General features: G+C 39.5%; 2 gene segments (V, D, J or C); both read right to left on the minus strand.

Moving 5' to 3' along the window:
• Window positions 1–5468: 5468 nt before the first annotated feature.
• On the minus strand, window positions 5469–6252 carry LOC134479188 (Ig heavy chain V region 6.96-like). The segment is given in 2 exon segments: window positions 5469–5935; window positions 6044–6252. Coding segments are annotated over 2 exon segments (513 nt in total).
• A 7598-nt stretch (window positions 6253–13850) lies between these two features.
• On the minus strand, window positions 13851–14373 carry LOC102551538 (Ig heavy chain V region PJ14-like). The segment is given in 2 exon segments: window positions 13851–14212; window positions 14297–14373. Coding segments are annotated over 2 exon segments (408 nt in total).
• Between the last annotated feature and the right edge of the window lie 10078 nt (window positions 14374–24451).

Raw genomic sequence — 24451 nt, forward strand, 5'->3', positions numbered from 1 at the left:
GAAAAGGATGTTCTAGCTAAGTGGGGAGCCTCTGTTTCCTTTTGCCTAAATCCAAGCTCCAGTTATCTCTCTGCTCCTTCTTTTAGCCAGTCAACCTGCTAAAACTAACAACTGACATCTCAGAAAAGTGATAAAAATTATTTGTTCTTGAAAAGTGATAAAAATTATTTGTTCTGGAGAAGAAAAATGAGATGACTGTGTTGAAGAACTTCAATTTTTCATATGAAATATAATCACAGAGCATGTTTAATTCGAGAATTTTGATGCCAACTCCATATTATTGGTATTTCTCTTCTTCAGAAGAGCATCCTTATCTGCACTATTTTTCTTATTTATTGAATATTTATTCATGTATTTATTTATTTATTTTGAATTTACAACTCAGTCATAGTCTCCATTTCTCTCCTCTTCCCAGTTTCACCCTTACAAATCCCTTCCCAAATTGCCATTTTCCTTTAACTGACTGTAAGGGTTCCACTCCACCCTGTAGCATCTAGTCTCAGTAAGCCTCACAATGAGCCCCAACAAGGCAGTTTGAATAAGGAGAAAGGGATTCAATAGCAGAGAGCAGAGACCAGGACACAACCTGTTGAACTCCTTAGGGTACCCTTATGAGGACAGAGCTGCACATTTGCTCAAATATTTATGGGGTCTACGTTTGGCTCCTGCATGCCTCCTGGTTGGTGGCCCAGGCTGTGTAGACCTCCAAATGGTCCCATGATAGTTGACTCTATTCATTTTCCTGTGGAGTCTGGACACTTCCAGCTTGCTCATTTCTATCCCTCACTCTATGGCAAGAGCCCCTGGGATCTGCATTGTGTTTGGCTGTACATCTGCCTCCATCTACTGCTGGATGAAGCCACTCAGGAGGCAGTTTTGCTATGGCCCCTGCACATCTTGTAGGCAAGTCAAAATATGGGTGGGAGATTTTGTGGTTGAAGTTATGTGCCCATCCCCCTTCTGTAAGGACTGCCAGGCTACAAGGGTTATCCACTTTAGTTTTTATACCCCCTTATGGTAGGAATCTCAGCTAGATCACCCCCATAGACTTCACATATACTATTCTGGCCCAAACCTCTAGCTAGTTACTAGAGAGGCACCCTTCCACTACGGCAGATTTTTATTCTAATTTCCAGCCATCTCTCTAGCCTCCTCCTTCTCACACTTGATTGCCATTGCCAAATCCCTTCTCTCCTCCTCTCCTAGACACTTCATCCTCTCCATTCACCTCAGCTGACTAATTTACATTTTGAGTAAGATTCATGAATCATCCTGTGGGACCTGTTTAATATTCAACTACTTTGGGTCTTTTGATTGTGGAATGGTTGTCCTGTACTTTTTGACTTATGTATACGCATAAATGCATACATATATAGGTGTTTTTGGTTCTGGACTACACCACTCAGCATGATTCTTAAGTCCCATCCATTTTCCTCCAAATTTCATGATGTCTTTGTAATACCTGATCAGTATTCTATTTATAGCTATTAAACATTTTTTATCTATTTTTCAGTTCAAGGAAATCTATATCTATTTGTTTCAAGTTTTCTGGCTATTACAATTAATGTCGTTGTGAATATACATGAACAAATGTCCCTACAGTGGGGGATGTTTTGGGATTATACCCAGGAATGGTATAGCATGATCGTGATGTACAACTATTCCAAGATTTCTATGAAACCATCATATATATTTTCAAAAAATTTTGTACTTGTTACATTCCCACTAGCAAAGGATTATTTTTCCTCTTGCTCTGAATCCTTACCAGTATTTGTTATCATTTGAGTTTTCAATTTTAGCAATTCTGATGATGGTAACATGTAGTCTCATGGTATGTTGCATTGCATTTTTCTGATGACTAAGGATGTTAAATCTTTCTTTAAGGGATTCTTGAACATTCAGTATTCCTCTCTTGAAAATTTTCTTTTTAATGCTTATTGTTCCCCTTTTTTCGTTCCTTTAGTGGACATTTTCTTTTTTCATATTTTAAATATTATTCCCTTTCCTGGTTTTCCCTCCAGAAAAATCTGTCTCATGCCTCCAACCCCTGCCTCCTTGAGTTTGCTCCCCAACACATCCACCAAATACCTTTTGCCTCTATGCCTTTGCATTCTCCTGTACTGGGGAATCACACCTCACAGGACCAAGTGCCTCTCTTCCATTTGATGCTTAACAAGGCCTTCTTTTCTGGGTTGTCTGGTATGTTGATATTGTTGTTCTTCCTATGGAGGTGCAACACCCTTAGTTACCTCAGTCCCTTATCTATCGCCTCCAATTTGAACCTAGTTCAATGGTTGTTTGTGAGCATCTGCCTCTCTATGTACCTCACTGATGGTGAAACAAGAAATCTTAGAGATGTTTGACTCTCTAATCCACATTCATCAGCCTGTCTTCCACGACCCAATTTCTCTTCTCTTTATTCATTTACCTAGATTATTCGTATTTTCGTTACATAAGACAGACGTTTCATATAGGTTTCATTTTTTCTTTTGAAGTCCCTAGTATGAAGTAGCTTAATAAAATTGTTGAAAATGAGTATTATATTCTATCGCTGTATATGAATTAACCAGGATAATGACCTGCTAAAGGCTTGAGTCTGATATTTTATCAAAAGTTGGACATTCTATATCTGCAGGAGAATCCCTGCTTTTACTGGGGATTAAAATTGTGGTGATGAAACACTGCGAAAAACAAATGAAGTGAAAATGTTCATTTGGACAACCCTTCTACATTCCTGTTAATTAGAAAAAGAAATCAGAACTGGAAAACAGAAAGGGCAGGAAACTAAAGACAAGAGTCAGTGCATAAGGATCAGCATACAAAGTAAAGATGGTGTTCCAAATATGTTCTCTTTATTGAAAGCACAGGAAAATCTGTGTGACTAATGTTGGTTGGACTTCAGTGTTACATCCTAGTGGTCCTGACAGTTGTATTCCTGAATTGTTGTATGCAGTACTCATAGATGTCTGACAATATATTGAACCTGGAATTTTCAAAGATATTTGGCAGCAGGTGGTATCAGAGCGTGGCCAATTCAAGAGCCTCCTTCCTCATCAGATACATGTTTCTCATTTTGTCTGGGTGTGCACAGAGCATGAAGAAACAACAAAAATTATTCTGTATTTAGTTCATCAATCACAGATCTGAAACAAGCAACAAAAATTCTTGCACTCCTCACTTAGATGATGTATATACCTTTAAAGGCTCTCATGTCATGTCACTATGTTGATGCTTCCCCTTGTGAAAATAGAATGTTTTGAAAAGTAACCCAGAGTGAAGTGATGTAACAACTTGAAAAATAGCAGTGAATTAAACATTTGCGATGAACCCACATTCTAGCAATCCTATAGCTAGTGAATAATATTGAAAGGGACATATTCCAGGCAGTGTTTTGGGGGCAGTAGTGATATTTTATATATTTAGACAGCTCAGCCCTATTGCTATAGCATTTGTAGAAATTAAGGGGTTTAGTGACATTTCTCCACTCTCTTCATTTGCTTAAGTGCTGGAATATTTTACCCTGTTTTCTGTGGTTCCCATGGCCACTTGCTGTGTTTTGTTGTGCACATATATACACTTACTTTACAAATGTACAGAAATTATAAGAACTTCGGCATTTGGCTCTGAGAAGACTTCAATAACCAAAGAAATTTACAAACTGCTAATCAAGTTGTGTTGGAAATTGAGATGAAATCAGAAAACTTGTCAGTCTCAAGGGTCATTGGCCAGTCTGGACCACAATTTGTAGTTATCCAGTCATTCACTACTGTAGTTGTAGCTGTGAGTTCCTTGTGGACATGATGTTAAGGCCTCATCTCCCTTTCAGAAACTGTCATCACACAGGCGAATGGAATTGATGGTGACAGAGCAGGACAGAGAATGTAGAATCATTCTGTTGAGGCACCTTTGGTGGTACCTGACAGCATCTTCCAGTCTATGTTAATTTGGTAAACCAGGAAATAGAGACTATTTCTTTTATTTCTACAGAACACACAGGAAACAAATGTGTTGCATTCCCAGCTATGCCATTATCACAGGCATTACAACTCAATGACATTCTGACAATTATACACAGTTTCCCAGGTTTACTCTCATGTTTTGAACAATAATTATTCCCTGGTGTTTAATACGTTCCTACACTCTAGGGAACCTAATGTTTCAGGGTGGTATGACCACAGAACCTACTTTCCTTTTATGGTGACACCAAGCATATGACCAGAATGCCATTGACAAGTATGTTATATTTAGATTCTAAATGCCACACCTGACTTCTGATGAGTGAAACCAACTCAGAATGAACCAATTGCCATTTACATCATGTTTTTTGGACAATAGCATAAAAGAAAATCCTTAGAAACCTGAGGGAAGGAGAGTAGATTAATGTGTTCAACACAAAAAATTATCTGTTCTATTAAACTCCTGGTGAACTATCCAAACCAAACCATAACAAGTACAGAGAAAGAACTAAGAAATGTTACTCTTTGGGTGGAATAGGACCTGTGTAGAACTTTCTGAAGCTCAGTAAGTATTACTGTTTACATGGACCTCATGTCTCAATTCTGGAGCCTCACACACATTTTTATTACTGACACCACAAACTGGGTCTGTGTTGGGTCCATGTCATATGATATTTGTGATATTTATGGAGAGACACAAAGTCATCTTCTTCATGGGTCACAGACCCTGTTTGTTTCCCATGTTGACTCTATCTTGAAGACCACATAGTGTACTTTGAAGGGATTGTTACGGACTCTCTGCCGTGAGTCTATATTTCCACACACTCATGTGTTCATTATTTTGGGGGGATCTGAACCAGGGTCCTCAAACAGATTGTTGTCTTCTTTACATGATGTTCTGCCTTTTGTTCAAGTCACAGTTTATCCTAAATTGAAAGTCATCTTCAATGGGAGTATAGGTATAATTTTGTGCTTTACGTTCTTACCACACCAGCAGGAAGATTTGTGTTTAGTCTCCATAACTACATAATAGTTCAATTTGGTAGGTAACCAATCAGAAATCCTACATCTCAGATGTGAAGACAGTGTGATATTGGCACTCAGTAACCAAACAGTCTAGCAATATACTGTGATCCATGTCTAGTGATGAAATACAGGCTTAATGATGGACTTTATTTCAACGTTATTGTGTAGATAGAAAAAGACATCTCAACCATCTCAACACACACACACACACACAGACACACACACACACACACACACACAGAGAGAGAGAGAGAGAGAGAGAGAGAGAGAGAGAGAGAGAGAGAGAGGCATCAGAAATATATGAACAGAGCCTTGAAGAGACAGAGAGGCAAACAGAGACAAAGAAACTCCATAACATATAAATAAATGAATACAATGAATACAAAACATATATTAAACAGGGTAACAAAAAATCAAATAAATGTTTGTCTACTACAAGGGTTATTACAAGATCACTTGGAGAGAGAATCCTTGTAGAGAGGCAACTTAGACACTAAGGAGTCCCAGGCTTACTTTGTTCCAGGTCTTTCTACATAAACTAACACTCAGCAACTGGATGCTTTCTGTGCTCCTTGTGCCCCCTGCTGGTCTATAATACCCTGCAAGAGGTTTGTGTTTAAGCTCATAGTGACATTCACTCACTGTGTGTCTTGCACAATAATAAGTGGCCGTGTCCTCAGACCTCAGACTGTTCATTTGCAGGTATAGGGTGCTTTTTGCATTATCTCTGGAGATAGTGAATCGGCCCTTCACGGAGTCTCCATAGTAAGTGCTACTACCCTCATAACTAATGGATGCGACCCACTCCAGACCCTTCTTTGGAGCCTGGCGGACCCAGGCCATGTAATAGTCACTGAAAGTGAATCCTGAGGCTGCACAGGAGAGTTTCATGGACCTTCCAGGCTGCACTAAGCCTCCCCCAGACTCCACCAGCTGCACCTCACACTGGACACCTGCAAACAGAGAATACTGGTTAGAAAACCATCACTAACACAACAAAACAAAATAATTTTCTTATTCTCGTGTGCACACAACAGAGATAATCATATTTTATCAATTACCTTTTATGAAAAGGACAAGGAAAACCAAGCTGAGCCTGGTGTCCATGGTGAGTAGTCTGTGCAGTGCTGCAGTACTGATTACTGAATGGGAGAGCCTCAGAGTCCAGGACTGGGCTCCTGCGTCAGAGCTGCAGGGTCAGGACAGGCTGGTTTTCATGGGCATAGGGAAGAATTATTTGCATATCTTATTGCTAAAACATGCTATGGAATTACACCTGAACTGAAAACAGTGCTCATAGCAGATATATGACATCAAAGATATGGATGTCAGTTACAGAATTTGACTAAGTGTTGTGGTTTCATATTCACATTTTTTTATTTTTGGTAAAGATTCACCATATTACATTTAGTTTTCTTTTGTCCTTGTGCACAGAAATTTTGTTTTCATAGTCAGGATTCTTTAGTATAAATACGTAATTAAACAGCACCATACATACTTGTGTTTCTACATATGTGCTCAGTCTTTTCCAATACCTAGCAGGACATGGCTTCTCCCAATTGTGTTTTTTGGAGACCGTTACTCCTGTAAGGTTATGGTAGTAGAACTCGTTTTTGTGACAGGAACACTGGGTTTTTTTTTTGAAAGTTACTACTTCATGATAGAATACTGTCATTAGACTTTATATATATATTTCTAAATTAGACATCGTGGAGACTGTCTAAGACTCAAAATTGGCCATGGAGACAGATGTATATTTGCAGTAAACTCACTCATTTTTCATTCTGAAGTTATTAATTTATTCCTTTAAAATCCCCCCTCCAACATTTTCTCTCTGCATGTGTATACCATTTAACATGTGACTGTTTTATGTTGTATTATATTAGTTTTTATTTTCCCCAGTTAACATACTCCATATACCTGTGTCTTTTAATTATCTTTTAGGGTGGCTTTTTCATATTTAATCAGTTCTCCTGTTTCACTTCTCCCAATTCGGTTCCGCTTACCACACTTCAATTTTGCTTTCACATCAGCAATATTCCCTTGTCCTTGGTCATACATGTCCTATGTATAAGCTGTGGCCCCTTCTTACATTTCTAGTTCCTAATGCTACAAAATAGAATTCACAACTGCAGGCACCCAAAGAATGTTTTGCATATGAAACAGGCTGTTTTTTTTTTTTTTGTTCTTAAGGCTTTGTTTTATTGTTTGAGGTAATATTTTACAGTCACATTTAAATTCCTCCAAGGCTAAGAGGACATGAATTAGGAGGACGTAGAGAAAATGAAACATGTGAAACTTGGGGTTGAGTACTGTGAAATAATGTCTTGTGAACAGGAGCTGCATATCCAATCCATGCACTGATGATGGCTGTTAATCTGTGGAAGCCTCACTTGAAAGCAAGCCAATCATTACCTAATATAGACTTTGTAAGTATTTTCCAGGTCTTCTGTCTTAGTGAGGCACTGCTTTATATAGATACTTCATGGAGAAGAGCACAATGTGGTCGTTGGTCGATTTTCTATGCTGCAATGCTTGCCTTTACAAGCATGCACATATGGGCAGCATTTTTGGGATAAAAATGCCATGATGTTGAGAGTGGTTGAGTTGAGATATGTGGTTGGCAAAGATATGGGGATGTTGAAGGGGGAAATAGGATAGAGACATAAACATATTAAACTTATGCACGTGGAGTATACAATTTTTCAAAACTTAGAAAAAAGGTGCCTACTAGATGGCTGAATTGTCTAAAGACAATAAATTCCCAAAGAAAATGTTAAGATATATGCTGCAAAATGTAATGGTGGATAGGTAAGTCAACCCTCAGTAAAGACAATGGTAAAGAAGGTTTTCTTTTTTCTTTTTTCAATTTTACTACACCATATTCCAAGGAGCAGTTTGAAACCATGATAATGGAACCAACATTGCAGTTGCACATATACAAACATAGAGAGAGAGAGAGAGAGAGAGAGAGAGAGAGAGAGAGAGAGAGAGAGAGAGAGAGAGGAGAGAGAGACAGGTGTCTGGAAAAAGAGGTACAGAGACATGAGATTGTATATGGTTTTTGTGAACATGCCAAGGGAACAATAATGAACCAGTGTAAGAGATGTAGGTAATAGTTGGGTTCATTGCTTGTTTTGGAGAACAGGATAGGAACCAGGAGGAGGTGCCAATTTACCTCTTGGATTTTCTCACCCCAAGGGGCAAGAGAAGGGTCCCTGAATGGTGAAAACATAACTACAGATACTCTAAACAGAGAAGGGTTGTGAAATAAGGTACAGAATATTGGGGGTGTGGTATGTGCAGCTTTGGCATGTGTGGCTGCGGTACGTGGGGCTGTGTAAGAACCTTAGATAAAAATTGCTGGGAGCTAAAGACCAAGGTCTTTTATTTTGCTGTTTTGTGGATTAATGGGATAAATAGAGGACCTTTGACAATGTCTGTATGTGATCTGGATTCCTAAATGAATGGGAACCAGGGACAGAAATAGAAGACACTGAGCAGACATTGAATGAAGCTTTCGGGAACCACTATTGGTACAGCTACTGAAGAGGATGCAGAGCATTCACTGGGTTTTAAAGGGCTATAGGACAATTGTAGGATTTCTGTTGGGGAAGATAACAACAACCATAACTGTTTTTCTTAAGTGCATGTGTTAAAATCTTTTAATTATTAAAGGTTGTCAGATACAAAGATGTTACATACCATGTATTCCTAAACCTTGAAGACACAGGCCTTCTGAAATCAAAGGTATGAGGCAATAAATCTTGAGTTTAGAAAACAAAGAAATAAGAAAGTTTTTCCTTCCATTAGAAAAATGCATTCAACCTCTATCCTAGGGCAGGGGAAAATGTCAGGAGAACTAATCCTGACATATAATAAATAAATAAAGATTGTCAGTATATTTTCTGCATACAGAGTCATTGTTCACATATGGAAATATTGACAGGAACTTCAGCCCAATGGTTTATTTTTTATTTTTTATTTTTTTTTATTTTTTTACGGGGCTGAGGACAGAACCCAGGGCCTTGCACTTGGTAGGCAAGTGCTCTACCACTGAGCTAAATCCTCAACCCCTTGACAGGAACTTCAGGAAAGCAGTGAATGTTTTTCTCTCTTGCAGTATAGTGGTTTCATCATGTTTGCCCACATGTAAACTCATAAAATAAAACCAATAAATTGCATGCTAGTAAGTAGACTTCGTTGAATTCACATAGTACCTCAGTAAATTATCTTTAACAATCTGACTGAGGTAACTTCTGTCCCTCAAGGAGTAGTTCTATGACAATATCACGTATGAAGAGGACCATAGGTGTATGTGAGATACAGGCACCATTCAGTGAGAGTGTCTTCCTATGACTTTATACCTCATGCCTCCTGACAGAGATTCTAGCAGTGAGAGACAGTGTGACTGTGAGATCAAGAAATGAACTTCGAAATGCAAAAATATATTTCAAATGAAAATATCACTACCTGTCATCACTGTACAACCATACAGGAGATTTCTAGGTCACATGATTGCTATTTCAAAATCCATGGAATCCTGCATATTTTATGCCAAACTTGAACAGAATCACGCTAATGTTCATAGGGAAGACGGACCTCTTTCTCTCCAACCAGGCAACACTTCTTTTCACTCATTTTTAAAAGTTCTAATATCACTGATTATCAGGAGTGTTTCACTTAGAACTTTAATTCCATTTCTGTTATTATTGGAGATGATGACTTTATGAATCCTCTTATGTCCACATTCTCTGATTGAAAGGAAGGATCCCAGTTAGTTAGAGGAGGACAGAAGACAGAAAGTTGTGTGCCCAAGAGAATACTATGTCTCTCTTCTCTTTATTGTAGTCTATGTTTTATCGTAGAGACTCATGTCTCAGACATGTGATAAAAATGTTCTTTAGAAGAAAAATAAGACAACTCTTAGCATTTTGTCTAAGCTCTGCCCCAGAGTTACCTGACAATAGCCAGATATGCCTGACTCACTCAAAAAGGGGCTGCTTGCCTACTAAGCTCTCTGTTGCTCTTGACTTATTGCTCCCACTCTGTCCTCCTGCTCCATCCCCATTTTCTCCCGATTCAGTCCAGTCCTCTCTAGTGTTCTAGGACATCCTTTATTTCTCCACTCATCTATTCTCTCTGTGTGTTTGTCTCTGTGTGTATGTGTCTGTGCCTCTATCTCTGTCTCTCTCCGTCTCTCTCCCTCCCTTTCCCCCCTCTCTCTCTCCCCCTCTCTCTCCCTCTCCTTCCCTCACTCCCCCTCTCTTTCCCTCTCCCTCCCTCAATTCCTCCCCCTCCCCTCTCTCTCTGTCTCTCTGTCTCTCTCTGTCTCTCTCTCCGCCTTTTTTCTACTACCCTCTTTACTCCCCCTGTTATGCCCTAAGCAAACTCTATTCTATACTATTCCTTATAGAGGCTGGTCCCTCAGAGGGAAAGAGTGCCTCAGTATGTGCCTGAGGAGTTAGCCCTTAACCTTATACCTTACCATTCGTCCACCAAAACATTCCTTCTCTCACCTTTAATATTTTTATAAATACAACAACTATTGTGTTCTTCAATTTTTCAAATAAAATATAATCACATGATAGAATGAAGAGAAGAGAATTTTGAGGGCATCTCCGTTCTATTGGCTCTACTATTCTACTACGGAAAAGCATCCCTCTCTGCATTATTTACTTGATTGTTTACTTGCTTATTTACTTATTTTCAGTTTACATCTCAATGACAGCTTCATTTCTCCCCTCTTCTCAATCTTGCCCTTAGAAATCCCTCCCCACATTGCCCTTTCCCCTTTCCTCTGATAAGAGGAGTCACCCTTGCATACTACCCCACTGTGGTGTTCCTTTCCTCTGCAGGACTAGACACATCTTCTCCTACCTAGGCTCAACAAGGCAGTTCGTTTTTGGGAAAGGAATCCAGTGATAGGCAGTAGAGACCATAACAGTGACTGTTCCACTTTTTAGGGTACACACATGAGGACCAAGCTGTGTATTTGTTACAGATATGTAGAGGGTCTAGGTCTGTCTCCTGCTTGCTCTGTTATTGGCTGCCCAGTCTGTTTGGCCTTGCATCTGCCTCAATATCCAGCTAGAGGAAGCCTCTCAGGAGACAATTTTGTAATCTCAATGGAAAGACAATTTTATGGGTTAATGAAGTCCCCATCCTTCCTGTTGAAGTCCTGTCATGGTACAAGTGGTGGCCACTTCAGTCTCTATATCCTGACTGGTAGGAATCTCACCTGGGGTTACGGTCATAGACTTCCCATGTACTCTCCTGTCCTACAGCTCTAGTTAGGAAACAAAGATGCCCCCAACACCACTGTGCATAATTCAATTCTCATTCCCAGCCATCTCTTGCCTCTATCTCCCTAGAACTGATTGGCATCCTCTGCCCTCTCATCTCTTCTCTCTACACAGTTCCCTCTCTCTGTCTACCTCCACTGAGTATTTCTTTTTCCCTTCTTAGTGAGATCCATGCATCATCCCTTGAGACTAACTTATATCCAGTTGCTTGTGCTTTTAGATTGTAGCATGATTGTCCTGCACATTTTGACTAGTGTAAACTAGTGAGTACATATCATAAGTGCTTTACCGTTCTGTGTTACCTTATTAAGCACGATATACTCAAATTCCCATAATTTGCCTGCAAAATTCATGATGTTTTTGTTTTTAATAGGAATAGTATTACACTGTCTAGATATTTCACATTTCCTACCCTTTCTTCAGTTGAGGGACACCTATGTTGTTTCAAGTTTCTGGATATTTTGAATAAATCTGTTATGAGCAATCTTGACCAAGTGTCCCTGTGGTATAGTGGGTAGTCTGTTGAGTATATGCCCTGGGATGATATAGCTCAGTATTGAGTTATAAGTATTACCAAATTTTTGTAAAACAACCAAATGTAATTTGTATTAGTTTTCTCTCCCACCTGAAATGGAGTGTCTTCTTCTTGATCCAAGTTCTTGTCAGCATGTACTATCACTTTGGGTTTTAGTCTTAGTAATTTGCCTGCGTGTAAATGGAATCTTAGCTAGAGCCCCTGAAATTTAATGATTTTTTCTGCATATGAAAGAAAGAGTTAGTGTTTGCCATTTCAAGCTTTTGACAAATTGTTTGATACAACATTTTCCATAGAGAGGAGATTTTTTGTTTAGGCTCATACTGAAGTCCACTCAGTGTTTCTCTGGCAAAGAGATAGATGGCTGTGTCCTAAGTTTAAACTTTGTTCAGTTTTAAGAAAACTTGACTCTTGGATGTGTTCCTGCTGATGCTGATTCAGGATTTGAGATCTGAATCATATAATGTGATTTCATTATTTCACATTGCTAGCATCCACTGCAGACCCTTTCCTAGAGGCTGGAGGATCCAGTTTACATCGTTGATGGTTAATGAGAAGTCAGAGATAGGCCAGTTTAGAGACAGGCTCTGTGAGGGATGTAGCAGGTCGGTCCTGACTACCTCAGTTGAATCTCTACAGGGCACCCCGTGTCGTATAACATCACCAGCAGTCATAAATGTCATAGGAGCCAAGCATGTTTTCCTCTCCTGAAAGCCTGAAACACTTACAACTTGGAAAATTCACCAGGTACAGGAGCTCCAAGAGAACAAAACATTTATTCAAATGGAACCCACAAACTGATCTGAGGGAAAGTAAAACTAAGTCAGGCTTATTGTGGGCCTGTGTACTGGAGGCTCTCCATAGAGACTTCCAGCCAGGTCAGATGCTCAAGAACAGGTGAAAGTTCATGAGCAGGGAAGAGGAATAACCTCCTTGGGCTGCATGGTCTCTGCTGCTGCTGTCTCCACTGCTACTGTAGTTGCTGTTGTTCCAAGATGCTGCACTGGCCACTGTAGTGCAGGGGAGCTCCTGGCAGCATTTTAGGAGAGAAATTCTCTTTCTTGGTGGTGATGTTACAACTCTTATTATAGAATCTCACAGAAGACTAAGTTATTCTCACACACCTTTATTTCTTCTGGACAGGATCTTTATATACCTTTCTGGGGTGGATTGGGGTCTGACAGTGGGTACTTCAGATTGGCTTGGTCTGAGATGTTTGGGGTGCCTCATTTACCTGGGGAAGTGGTTGGAGCTATTGCCTCTAAGTGACTGACAGCTGCAAATATCCCTATGGGGAGGGCAATGTGGAAGGATGCAGGTATGTGAAAGGGTCTGGTTCTAGGAACAGGGAAAGCTCCTACCATCCCTAGCTGCTAGCCTTAACTCAACCTTATCAGAGTTTCTCTCACTGCCCAAAGCCTTACAGTAGATCATAGCTCAGACAGTGTAGAATGGGAAGACTAGTCAATTAGAAGAAAAGGATAATCTCAATAATAATATGTATGGATGTTGGCCACAGTTAATAGCCATGTATTATGTTCCTTATGTATGGAAAGAAGATACTATTTGTTAGTATTAAAGTGCTAATTGTGCCATCATTAAATTGTGGACTTGAAAATTTATGTTAGAGAAGAGGAATGCAATTGTTTTCAAATATCATTTAAGTAAGCAGTAGAAATATTACCAAAACTGCAGTCATGAGAGAAAAAATACATTACCAAATCTCATTGGCTTTCCTCATCCACAGTGTTTCACTGAGTCATCTTTATAAATATCAACTCAATAATTTGTTCTTATTTTACACTGTTAGATTATAGAACCACTTAATGATTCTTCTATTGTGTGAAGAAACAAGAAGTTTAATAGAATATGACACTGAAGAGTATGTGCTAGAGAATTTCCATGGCTGGAAGAAGAGTCCCTATCTTTAATACTAAAACCCATGCTTAAACATCATAAGCCAGAGCTTTCTATATTCTCAAGTGATCCTGGAAAGAACTTGTTGATCGTCAGCGCCCCCTGCTGGTCCTAATAATATCTGTAGGGAAGTTTTTGTGCAAGTCCACACTGGACTTCCCTCACTGTGTCTCTGGCACAGTAGTAAGTGGCTATGTCTTCAGTTTGCAGACTGTTCATTTTTAAGAAAACTTGGCTCTTGGAGGTGTCCCTGCTGATGCTCAGTCGGGATTTGAGAGCTGAATTGTAATCTGTGCTTCCACCAGTCCATATTACTCCCATCCACTCCAGACCTTTTCCTGTAGGCTGTCGAACCCAGTGCACATTGTAGCTGGTTAGTGAGAACCCAGAGACAGTGCAGGTGAGGGACAGGGTCTGTGAGGGCTGCACCAGACCAGGTCCTGACTCCTTCAGCTGCACCTGGGACAGGACACCTGGGGACAAGCAACATCACCATTAGTCATTCATACTATAGATTAAGTGCCCAAGTCCCTCTCCTGAAACTCTGAAACACTTACAGGTTGGAAATGTCACCAGGCAGAGCAACAGCACCAGGACAGCCATGCTGTGAAGGAGGCTCTAGCGAGAAGGAGATGAGGCTCCTCAGCTTGGCCTGGGCTTTCATGCTGGGCCTGAGGGCTGCTTTGCATTGAGGGAGGATCCTGAGAAGATAAAAGGAAGTGCAGGGCAGAATTTCTAGTTTCCTCACCATGTTCCTATGATAACTTTGTGCTTAGAAAACATGGAGCTGAAAACTCAGGAACTTTTCCTGTCAGTGTTTGGATTTACAATTCGAAATAAAAATGTGTTAGTCACATTGTGCAGGTTTTGGAAGCACAAAAAGGGGGAGTGGATAGGGAGGTTTATAGTAGGTGACTATTTATTCATTCAATAAAAGTAGAACAGGGTACCTTATCCTCAATGCAATCGTATATTATTGCTAATTGCTCTAGAACGTGTAAGGTGGAATGGGAATTTTTTGCCCGGAAAGTAATTCTCTTCGATTCTTTTCTATTATTTTTTTTTAGATTTTTATGTTTATTATTCTTTTCATAACAGCATTAGTGGCACCCCCTTCACCAGGTGGTTTGAGAATAAAGATGCAAATCCACAGACAGTAAATAGCCTTATATTGCAGTTGATTTTCAAGTTATCTTCACATAAATTTACAACCATAAACATCAGTAGGATAACTATGTATTATTTGCATTTGTTTCAGGATAAAAGTGTAGAAGTGATGATTACTCAATTGTGTGCAAAATCTGTATAATTTTTACTTAGCAAATAGTAATCAAATTGTTTTCCAAAGATAGTTATACTTTTTTATATGAGTAACCAGCTGTTTTATAAAACACTTACTGTAGACTCACTTTAGTCTCATCACTACTGAAGAAATAACAATTAAGAAAGCAGTTCACAAATATTTAGCACATTTTGTTTCAGAGTTTTTTCTGAGAGTAGGTCCAAGGGACTCATGTGGGTCCTATGTCAGTAGGTTGAGTGAATTAGCTTCCTATTTAGGGACACTGTAGTTGGGATCTAGTCTTCACACTTCTTGATTTATGTCAGTTTCTCTGTACCAATGTACTTTCTTATACATCTCTGTTTGTTTCTTGTTTCAGCTTATAGCACATAAATAATGTGTTCTAAATAGGATTGTGTATTGGTGAGTGAAGGGAAAGTCAGCTGTTCATAACAATTCATAAAAATCAGTAGACTGACAACAGGTGGTTATGTTGATTGAAGTAAAAGGTAAGCCAGAGATCACTGAGTGATGAGGCAAAGTGAGGCAGAGGGCGGGCATGAACATGAGGAACCTTGTGATTGAAGTATTGATCACCATAGAGAGTAAGAGTGTAGGGAGCTTCTCCCCATACCGTGGTAATGGAAACAGCACAGAAGAGAAATACAGAGCTATCACAATCTCTTTGCTAGGACTCCGAGAATGTGGATCTATTACTTGGCCTTGTAGTCCCAACAATTTTTCTTATTTCATTGTGCATTATCTTTGAACTTTGAGCAACTGTCGATGCAGACCATTCACATTAGGGAGAAACCCATCCATTTAGTGGTCATTAACAGTATTAGTGTTGTGTTCCTCTTGTTCTGATACTCTGAGGGTTAGGAGGATATTTTTCAGACATTATTCTCAGTAGGTCTCATCTTGGGTTTGTCTGATATTTGTATTGTGTTTTCATTGTGGAAAGGAGTATCATAGAAATAAATTCACCTTTTTATACTGTACTGGGGAATGTGATACAAGTCTACTTATTCATGTGTTTTTGTCTTTGGTTACTTCAGAGATAACCTGTGTCCCTATTCTGTCCCATAATGCTGCTTTCCATAAATTTCTCTACAATAAAGTTACTAGGAAAAAGTCATTAGGAAAAGCACGAGTTCATGATAAATTCATACTTTATTTATAATTGTCTTAATTTCTAGAGGTGGATCCTTACTGTTGTCTTTCTTCATTCATTTGCTTACTTATATGTAGTTCACAGATGGATACTCACTTAATTTGTCATGTTGCTAGGACAATACCAGACTGTCCATTTGTGTGCTGGCTAGGATTTTATCAACATAATACAAACTACAGTAATCAGCAAACAAGGAAACTAAATTTAAAAACAAAGCAAAACAAAACAAAACAAACAAACAAACAAAAAAAACCCCCAACATATCCATCAGACTGGTCTGCAGGCAAATCTGTGGAGGTATTCATTTAAATAATGACAAACATTATATGCCAGGTAGATATGGTTGATGTCATCCATGGTCCTGTGTTCATGAGTTGTCTTAGAAAGGATGTAGGACCACTATGGAGTGACAGTTGGTCAGATGATTTTCTTAATGTTTTGATCCAGGTCCCACTTTCAAGTTCTTTCCTTGACTTCATGTCCTGATTTTCCTCTGGGATGTTTTGTGAGAATTAAGCTGGCAGAATCTCTCTCCTTTCTCAGTTGCTTTTAGTCATAATATTGATCACATAAAAATAGCGAACTAGGACAATTGAAATTATTCTGATTGAAAAATGGGTATAGGGAACTTGACATTCTGCACAGCTACAACTATAGTGACACACACAGTCACAATTACAGATACAGGAATACATTACAATACACTCACAGAGCATCACATTCTCAGACAGAAATACATCTTCATAGACAGAGGGCATTGCTTTCTTAAATCATTTCTTTAGACAGGGGTAATGTCGTTGTTCTGGGCTCATTATGTAGACCAAACTGGTAATAAACTATCAGACATTTATTGTACTGTCATTTTCTCCCTATTGACTGAATTAAAGGTGTGCATCATTAATCCTTACCATTACATGTAGGTGCTTTGAAAAATTAATTATGAAAATAAAATGAATTAAAAATAAATTTAAGGATCCCAGCCCACAGCTCACTGCTCCCAAACCCGTTGGGAGAGAGAACTCACGGCCTGGACAGGTGGGCACTCCTGAGACTGCAGAGCAGGAGAGAACACCAATACTGCCCACCCCTGCCCACATCCCTGGCCCAAGAGTAAACTGTATAAGGCCTCTTGGAACTGGAAAATAGGGGCACTCTTACAGCAGACCCCCTGCAGTCCAGACACCGCCTGGACCTGAAGGGAATGAGTCAACAGTTCTCTGCACCCAAATCCCATGGGAGGGACAGCTAAACATTCAGAGGGGAAGGCACGCCAGGGAAGCCAGAAGAGACTACACTCTGCCCACATTTCTGACTCCAGAAGAAAACACCTAACACCATCTGGGGCCCTCGTGCACCAGGGTTCTGGGAAAGGGTGACACAGAACGTCCTCGTTGCTGCCCTCATCAAGAGCTCAAAAGCAGCCCCTCATGAGCAACTTGAGCTGCAGGACCACTGGTAAAACCAACTTTTCTGCTCCATGCAACCTGCCTGGTGGACTCAGGACACAGGCCCACAGGAACGGTTGAAGACTAGCAGACAGGAAAGACTACATGCCCAAAAGCAGAACACTCTGTTCCCATAACTGGCTGAAAGAAAACAGGAAAACAGGACTTCAGCACTCCTGACATACAGGCCTATAGTACTGTCTAGCCCCTGTCAGAAATAGCAGAACAAGGTAACACCGGAGACAACCTGATGGCGAGAGGCAAGCACAGGAACCAAGCAACAGAAACCAAGACTACATGGCATTATCAGAGCCCAATTCTCACACCAAAGCAAACACTTTTTATCCAAACACACCAGAAAAGTATGATCTAGATTTAAAATCATATTTGATCATGATGCTGGAGGACTTCAAGAAAGACATGAAGAACTCCCTTAGAGAAACACAGGAAAACATAAATAAACAAGTAGAAGCCTAAAGAGAGGAATCACAAAAATCCCTGAAGGAATTCCAGGAAAACACAATCAAACAGGTGAACGAGTTAAAAATGGAAATAGAAGCAATAAAGAAAGGACACAGGGAAACAACCCAGGATATAGAAAACCAAAGGAATAGACAAGGAGCTGTAGATACAAGCATCACAAACAGAATACAAGAGATAGAAGAGAGAATCTCAAGAGCAGAAGATTCCATAGAAATCATCGACACAACTCTCAAAGATAATGTAAAGCGGAAAAAGCTACTGGCCCAAAACATACAGGAAATCCAGGACTCAATGAGAAGATCAAACCTAAGGATAATAGGTATAGAAGAGAGTGAAGACTCCCAGCTCAAAGGACCAGTAAATATCTTCAACAAAATCATAGAAGAAAGCTTCCCTAACCTAAAGAAAGAGATGCTCATAAACATACAAGTAGGCAACAGAACTCCAAATAGATTGGACCAGAAAAGAAACTCCTCCCTTCACATAATAGTCAAAACACCAAATGCAGAAAATAAAGAAAGAATATTAAAAGCAGCAAGGGAAAATGATCAAGAAACACATAAAGGCAGAGCTATCAGAATCACACCAGACTTCTCGCCAGAGACTATGAAAGCCAGAAGATCCTGGACAGGTGTCATACAGAGCCTAAGAGAACACAAATGCCAGCCCAGGTTACTATAATCTGCAAAACTCTGTCCTCGGGCCTCATAATGGCTTGCAACTTAAACATTCTAATTCAATGTCTTTCAAAGCTCCATGTGTGCTATTCAGAAATATTTTTGTTTGCATCAAACTGACTTGTTTTTCATCCAGAAATTCTTAATATGTTTCCTGTAACTTCACCATTCTCTTTGTCCATTGTTATACCAGGCAAGTGGTGCCTACCTTTTGTTGTTTTAGCCTAGTTTTCATGTTCCCCGATTAAAATAAATTAGTAAAACGAGGTTTGTGCATTAACTCATCCTATGTCCTTGTATTTATTTAACTGGTTTCGTTTTCCCCTTCCAATCTTAATTTTCTCATCACAGCCCACTTGTGTGCACTGGTCACAATATTCCCCTACCTTTGGTCCACTCCTCCCTGACTTAAGATGGCATTCCTTTCTAGGCAGACATGGTGCTGCAAGACCCAAGAGTTCTACATCTTAATTTGAAGACAGGAAGAGACAATCTTTTGCAGACAACCAAGAGGGGCTCTCTTCCACAGTGGGTAGAATTGGAGCATAGGACTTCACCCCTCTTTCTTCCCCAACATAGTGATGTACTTTTTCAACAAGGCCATAGTTACTCCAACAAGTCCACATCTCCTAATAGTACCACTTTTTATGGGTCAATCATATTCAAACCACAACAAACCTTAATTACACATTACACATGCTCTTGGTAAAAAATTACATCCTTAAGAATTAGAAATCTAAATGTTGGTTCTGATATAATTTAGTTCCAACCCACTTCTCATTCATCCTTTTTCACCAACGGATTGATCTTCAGCCTGTTCCTATGTAACATGACAGCAGATGATTTACATTTAACATTGTGTGGAGCTGTTCAACTTACTGTTCAGATCCAGAGTTCTAATAATCTCATCAATCTGACTTCAAAAGCTGTCTCAATTTGATGATGCATTGAGATGGAACCCACAGCCAACATTGCTTCTCTGAATAATGCTTTTCTAGCGCAAATGTGTGACATGGTGTTCTTCCAGTCAGCAGCAATATCTGGGCCCTGTCACAGTGTTCTCAAGTGAAGTGTCATGTGTGTCACTGAAGTTTATTTGAAACATCATTCTAGGAATGCTATTCTATGCAATTAGACTCTAGTACACATATTCTTTTCTGTCATATACAATAGAAATCATTTTAAAGTTTGCTTTATGTATTTTTTAATTTTCAGCATCTGCTTAATATGTGAATTATGTGTAATCATGTTTTAACTATGTAAACTAAAGCATCATAAATACAGAGGAAGAAAGAAAATAGATGTTACCCACTTAGTGCATTAGGGGCTGTTTGCAGATAGTTGAAGTTAAGTGAGTATCAGTAGCTACCTTAACCTTGTATCTCAGGCTGGAGCCTCACACATATTTTATTAGCAGCATCACAGATGGATGAGTGCTGAGCCTGTCATATGGTTACTGTGAGAATGATGGAGAGATTGAAAGTCATCAGTTTCATGGGTCACTGTACCTGGCTTATCTTCATATTGTCTTTAATTTGAATGCCACACAGTGCTTTAAACAGGAAACCTTACCCAGTCTTTGCCATGAGTCGCAGGTTCCTCTATCTTAAGGGTTCTTGTGTTCTCAGGTTCTGATCCTGGCCTTCATAATAGTCACTTCTGCCCTCTGTGATCCTCTGCATTTTGTGTTCAAGTTAGAGTTTATCCTACATGTCACCCACTCACCTCAAAAGTTTCAGTCCAGACATGTTCCCATACAGTTGAAAGGCAGGCAGAAAATGGAACAGAGACTAAAGGAAAGGCCATCTGGAGACCACACTACCCAGTGATCCACCCCATTGGCAGACACCAAACACTTTTGCTGATGTCAAGATACACTTCCCTGGAGCCTGGTATGGTTGTCTCCTAAGAGTTTCTACCAGCATGTCACCAATACAGATGCAGATACTCACTGCAAACCATTGAACTGGGCATGGGGACCTCAATGGAAGAGCTAAGAGGAAGGACTGAAGGAGCTGAAAGGGATTGCAACCCCATAGGAAAAAACAATATCAACTAACTGGACCACCAAGAGCTCCCAGAACAAATCACCAACCAAAGATTATACAGAGAGGGAGCCATAGCACCACATACATACGTAGCAGAGAACTTCTGTATCTGACATCAATGGGAGGGAATACATTTTATTCTCTGTAGGTCTGATGCCCCAACATAGGGGGATGTTAGAACAGTGAGGCAGGAGTGGGTGAGTGGGTAAAGAAGGACACTCATAAAGGCAAAGGGCAGTGGGGAGAGGGAAGATGGAGTGCAGCATTTGTTGATGTGTAATCTGGAAGAGGCATGTAATTTGAAATGTAAATAAATAAAATGACTAATAAAAATAAAGGTCACCTATGGGGGCAGCAGTTATAGCTCTGTGCTTCAAGATCTTATCTCATAAGCACAAGGACTTGAGTATAGTTCTTCATAACTACAAAAAGAGGCAGGCTTGAAAGTCAACCATTAAGCCCACCTCTGAGATGTGGAGACAACATGGTCATTGGGACTCACAGGGCAAACAGTCTAGCAAGATGGCGAGGTGACTGTGTACATAGATAGAAGAATATATTTCATCATGACAAACACAGACACTCATGCAATCACAAAGTCACTTACTCACATGACAGTGAGAGAGAGAGAGAGAGAGAGAGAGAGAGAGAGAGAGAGAGAGAGAGAGAACAGAGAGAGACAGAATCATGGGGAGATATAGAGACAGAAACAGATTAACAGAGAGACAGAGAGCCAAATAAACACATTTGACCTACAGAAACTGAGGGATATATTATAATAAATAAATAAGTAAGTAAGCAAATGAATAAATAAGTATCACATATAGCAGAGGAAAACACAAAGTTGAATAAATATTAGTACACTCTGGAGATTACTATACAGTATACTTGTAGAGAGAATCCTTGTACAGAGAAAGTCCAGTCCCAGAGGACTCTGATCCTCTATTTCCTCCAAGCCTTTTTTTCTTTCTTTTTTTTACATTTCTTTTCTTTTATTGGATATTTTTATTATTTACATTTAAAAATGTACCCCCTTTCCCAGTTTCCCCTCCAGAAATCCACTATCCCATCCCACCACTCCCTGCTTTTTGACAGTGCTACCTCACCTACCCACACACTCCCATTCACCTCTCTACCCTGATATTACCCTACACTGAGCATCAAGCCTTGACAGGACTAAACGATTCTCCTCCCACTGATGCCTGACAATGCCATCCTTTGCTACATATGCAGCTGGAGCCATAGATCCATCCATGTGTACCCTTGGGATGGTGGTTTTGTCCTTGGGACATTGGGGGGGGGATTCTGGTTGGTTTATATTATTGTTCTATCTATGGGGTTGCAAACCCTTTTGGCTCCTTCAGTCCTTTCTCTAACTCCTCTATCAGAGATCCTGTTCTCAGTCCAATGGTTGGCTGCAAGCATATGCCTCTGTATTTGTAAGCTTCTGGCAGAGCCTCTCAGAAGACAGTTACATTAGGCTCCTGTCAGCATGCAATTTTGGCATCTGCAATATTGTCTAAGTTTGGTGTCTGTATATGGGATGTATCCCTTAGATGGGGCAGTATATGGGTGGCCTTACCTTCAGTCTCTTGTATGTAAATTGTCTCTATATTTCTTCCAGTGAATATTTGTCTTATTCCCCCTCCAAAGAAGGTCTGAAGCATGCACACTTTGTTCTTCTTCTTGGGCTTCAAGTGGTTTGTGATTTGAATCTTGGGTAGAATCACCTTCTCTATCCTCCAGTGTATCATAGAGCTATCCTGATTAAAAACTGTATGGTATTGGTACAGAACAGGCAGGTAGATAAATGGAATAGGAATTGAAGACCTAGGATTGAAGACCCAGAATTGAACCGACACACCTGTGGTCACTTGATCTTGACAAAGGAGCTAAAAATCATCCAGTGAAAGAAAGACAGCATTTTCAAAAATGGTGCTCGTTCAACTGGTGGTCAGCATGTAGAAGAGTGCAAATTGATCCATTCTTATCATGTTGTACAATGCTAAAATCTAAGTGGATCAAGGACCTCTACTAAAACTAGATACACTGAAAGTAATAGAATCTGACCTGTGCTGAAGACACTTCTCATAGCAGGTATAAGATATCAAAGACACTAATGTCAGTTTCAGAGTAACAAAATGTGGTAGTTACATATTTATATTTTTGCATTTTGTTAATGATTGATCACACTTCATTTTGTTCCTCTTTGTGCATGTCCACAAAACATACTTTGTTTCCATACTGTAATGATTCCTTAGTATCATTGTGTAATTTAGTATCTCAAACATAATTGTGCTTCTAGGTAACAGCCCAATCTTTACCTCTGTCTGGGATAGACAGGAATTTTCTATAATGTGGCTCTGTAAGTGGAAACACTTACAAAATAATTGCAGCATAACATATTCTCTGTAAAAAGAACACCTGAGAACTTTCTGAATTCAAATTATTCCTATCAATGCTATCTTCAGACATTATTAAGGCACCTGAGACCTTCCTTATCCCCATCTGCTTGCCATGTAGAATTTGCTCTGGAGATACATATCTATGGATAACAAATTGCTTTTGTTTTTTGCATCCTGATGTTCTCCATTTATTTCTTTTAAGTTCACCATCCACCCTCCTCTTTTCCCATCATTACACTAGGTAAAATGTGACTATTTTAATATTGTGTTTGACTAGTTTTCCTATTCTACAATTAACATGATTAGGGTGTTTAATTAAATTTTATGATGAACTTTTTCTACTTAACCAGTTCTCTTGTTTCCCTCCTCCCCTTTCACTTTCTCTCAAAACACCTCAGTTTTCCTTTCCCATCACCAATATTCCTTTGTCCTTGGTTCGCCCTGTCCTACATTTAAGATGTATCCCGTCCTAGGGTTTTCATTCTAGTTCCAAAAGATAGAAAAAAATCCAGAGCCACTGATGCACAATGATGATTTTGTAAATGACAGAAACAGCCAATGTTTGTACTTTCAAGTTTTTGTCATACTGATCAACATATTTCAGTTACATTTAATCATGTGCATGTAGAGTAAATATTTCCACAAAACAGATTAAAAAATATGAATACTAAATGGCTGAATGTTTTAAAGACACTAAATCCTCCAAAGAAAATGATAAGGATTATGCTGCAAAATATGATATGAATTGATAGGCAAGAGTAACTTGAGTAAAACGTGATGGAGGTTTTATTTTTACTAATGTTAAGTTAAAGCTTCTTATGTTGATAATAAATCCAGCATTGTAATCACACAGACACAGACATGGAGAGAGAGAGAGAGAGAGAGAGAGAGAGAGAGAGAGAGAGAGAGAGAGAGAGAGAGAGAGAGAGAGAGAGGAGTAGTCTGGGGAAAGAGGCACAGAGATCTGAGGTGGTCAATGGTGTTTGTGGACTTGCCAAGGGAAGAAGAATAATTAGCAAGATCACTACATGGTCTCCCTTTGGTATCCGTGGACATCTGCCAGGTAGACTTCAGGGCATTGGGGCATTTCATATGTAGATGAACCAGTAGAAGAGGTGTAGGTAATTGCTGGGTTCATGACTTGTTTTGGAGAAGTAGATAGGGACCAGGAGGAAGGGAAAATTCACATCTTGGACTT

The sequence above is a fragment of the Rattus norvegicus genome, chromosome 6 (genome assembly GCF_036323735.1).
Source record: "Rattus norvegicus strain BN/NHsdMcwi chromosome 6, GRCr8, whole genome shotgun sequence".
NCBI classification, from domain to species: Eukaryota; Metazoa; Chordata; class Mammalia; order Rodentia; family Muridae; genus Rattus; species Rattus norvegicus.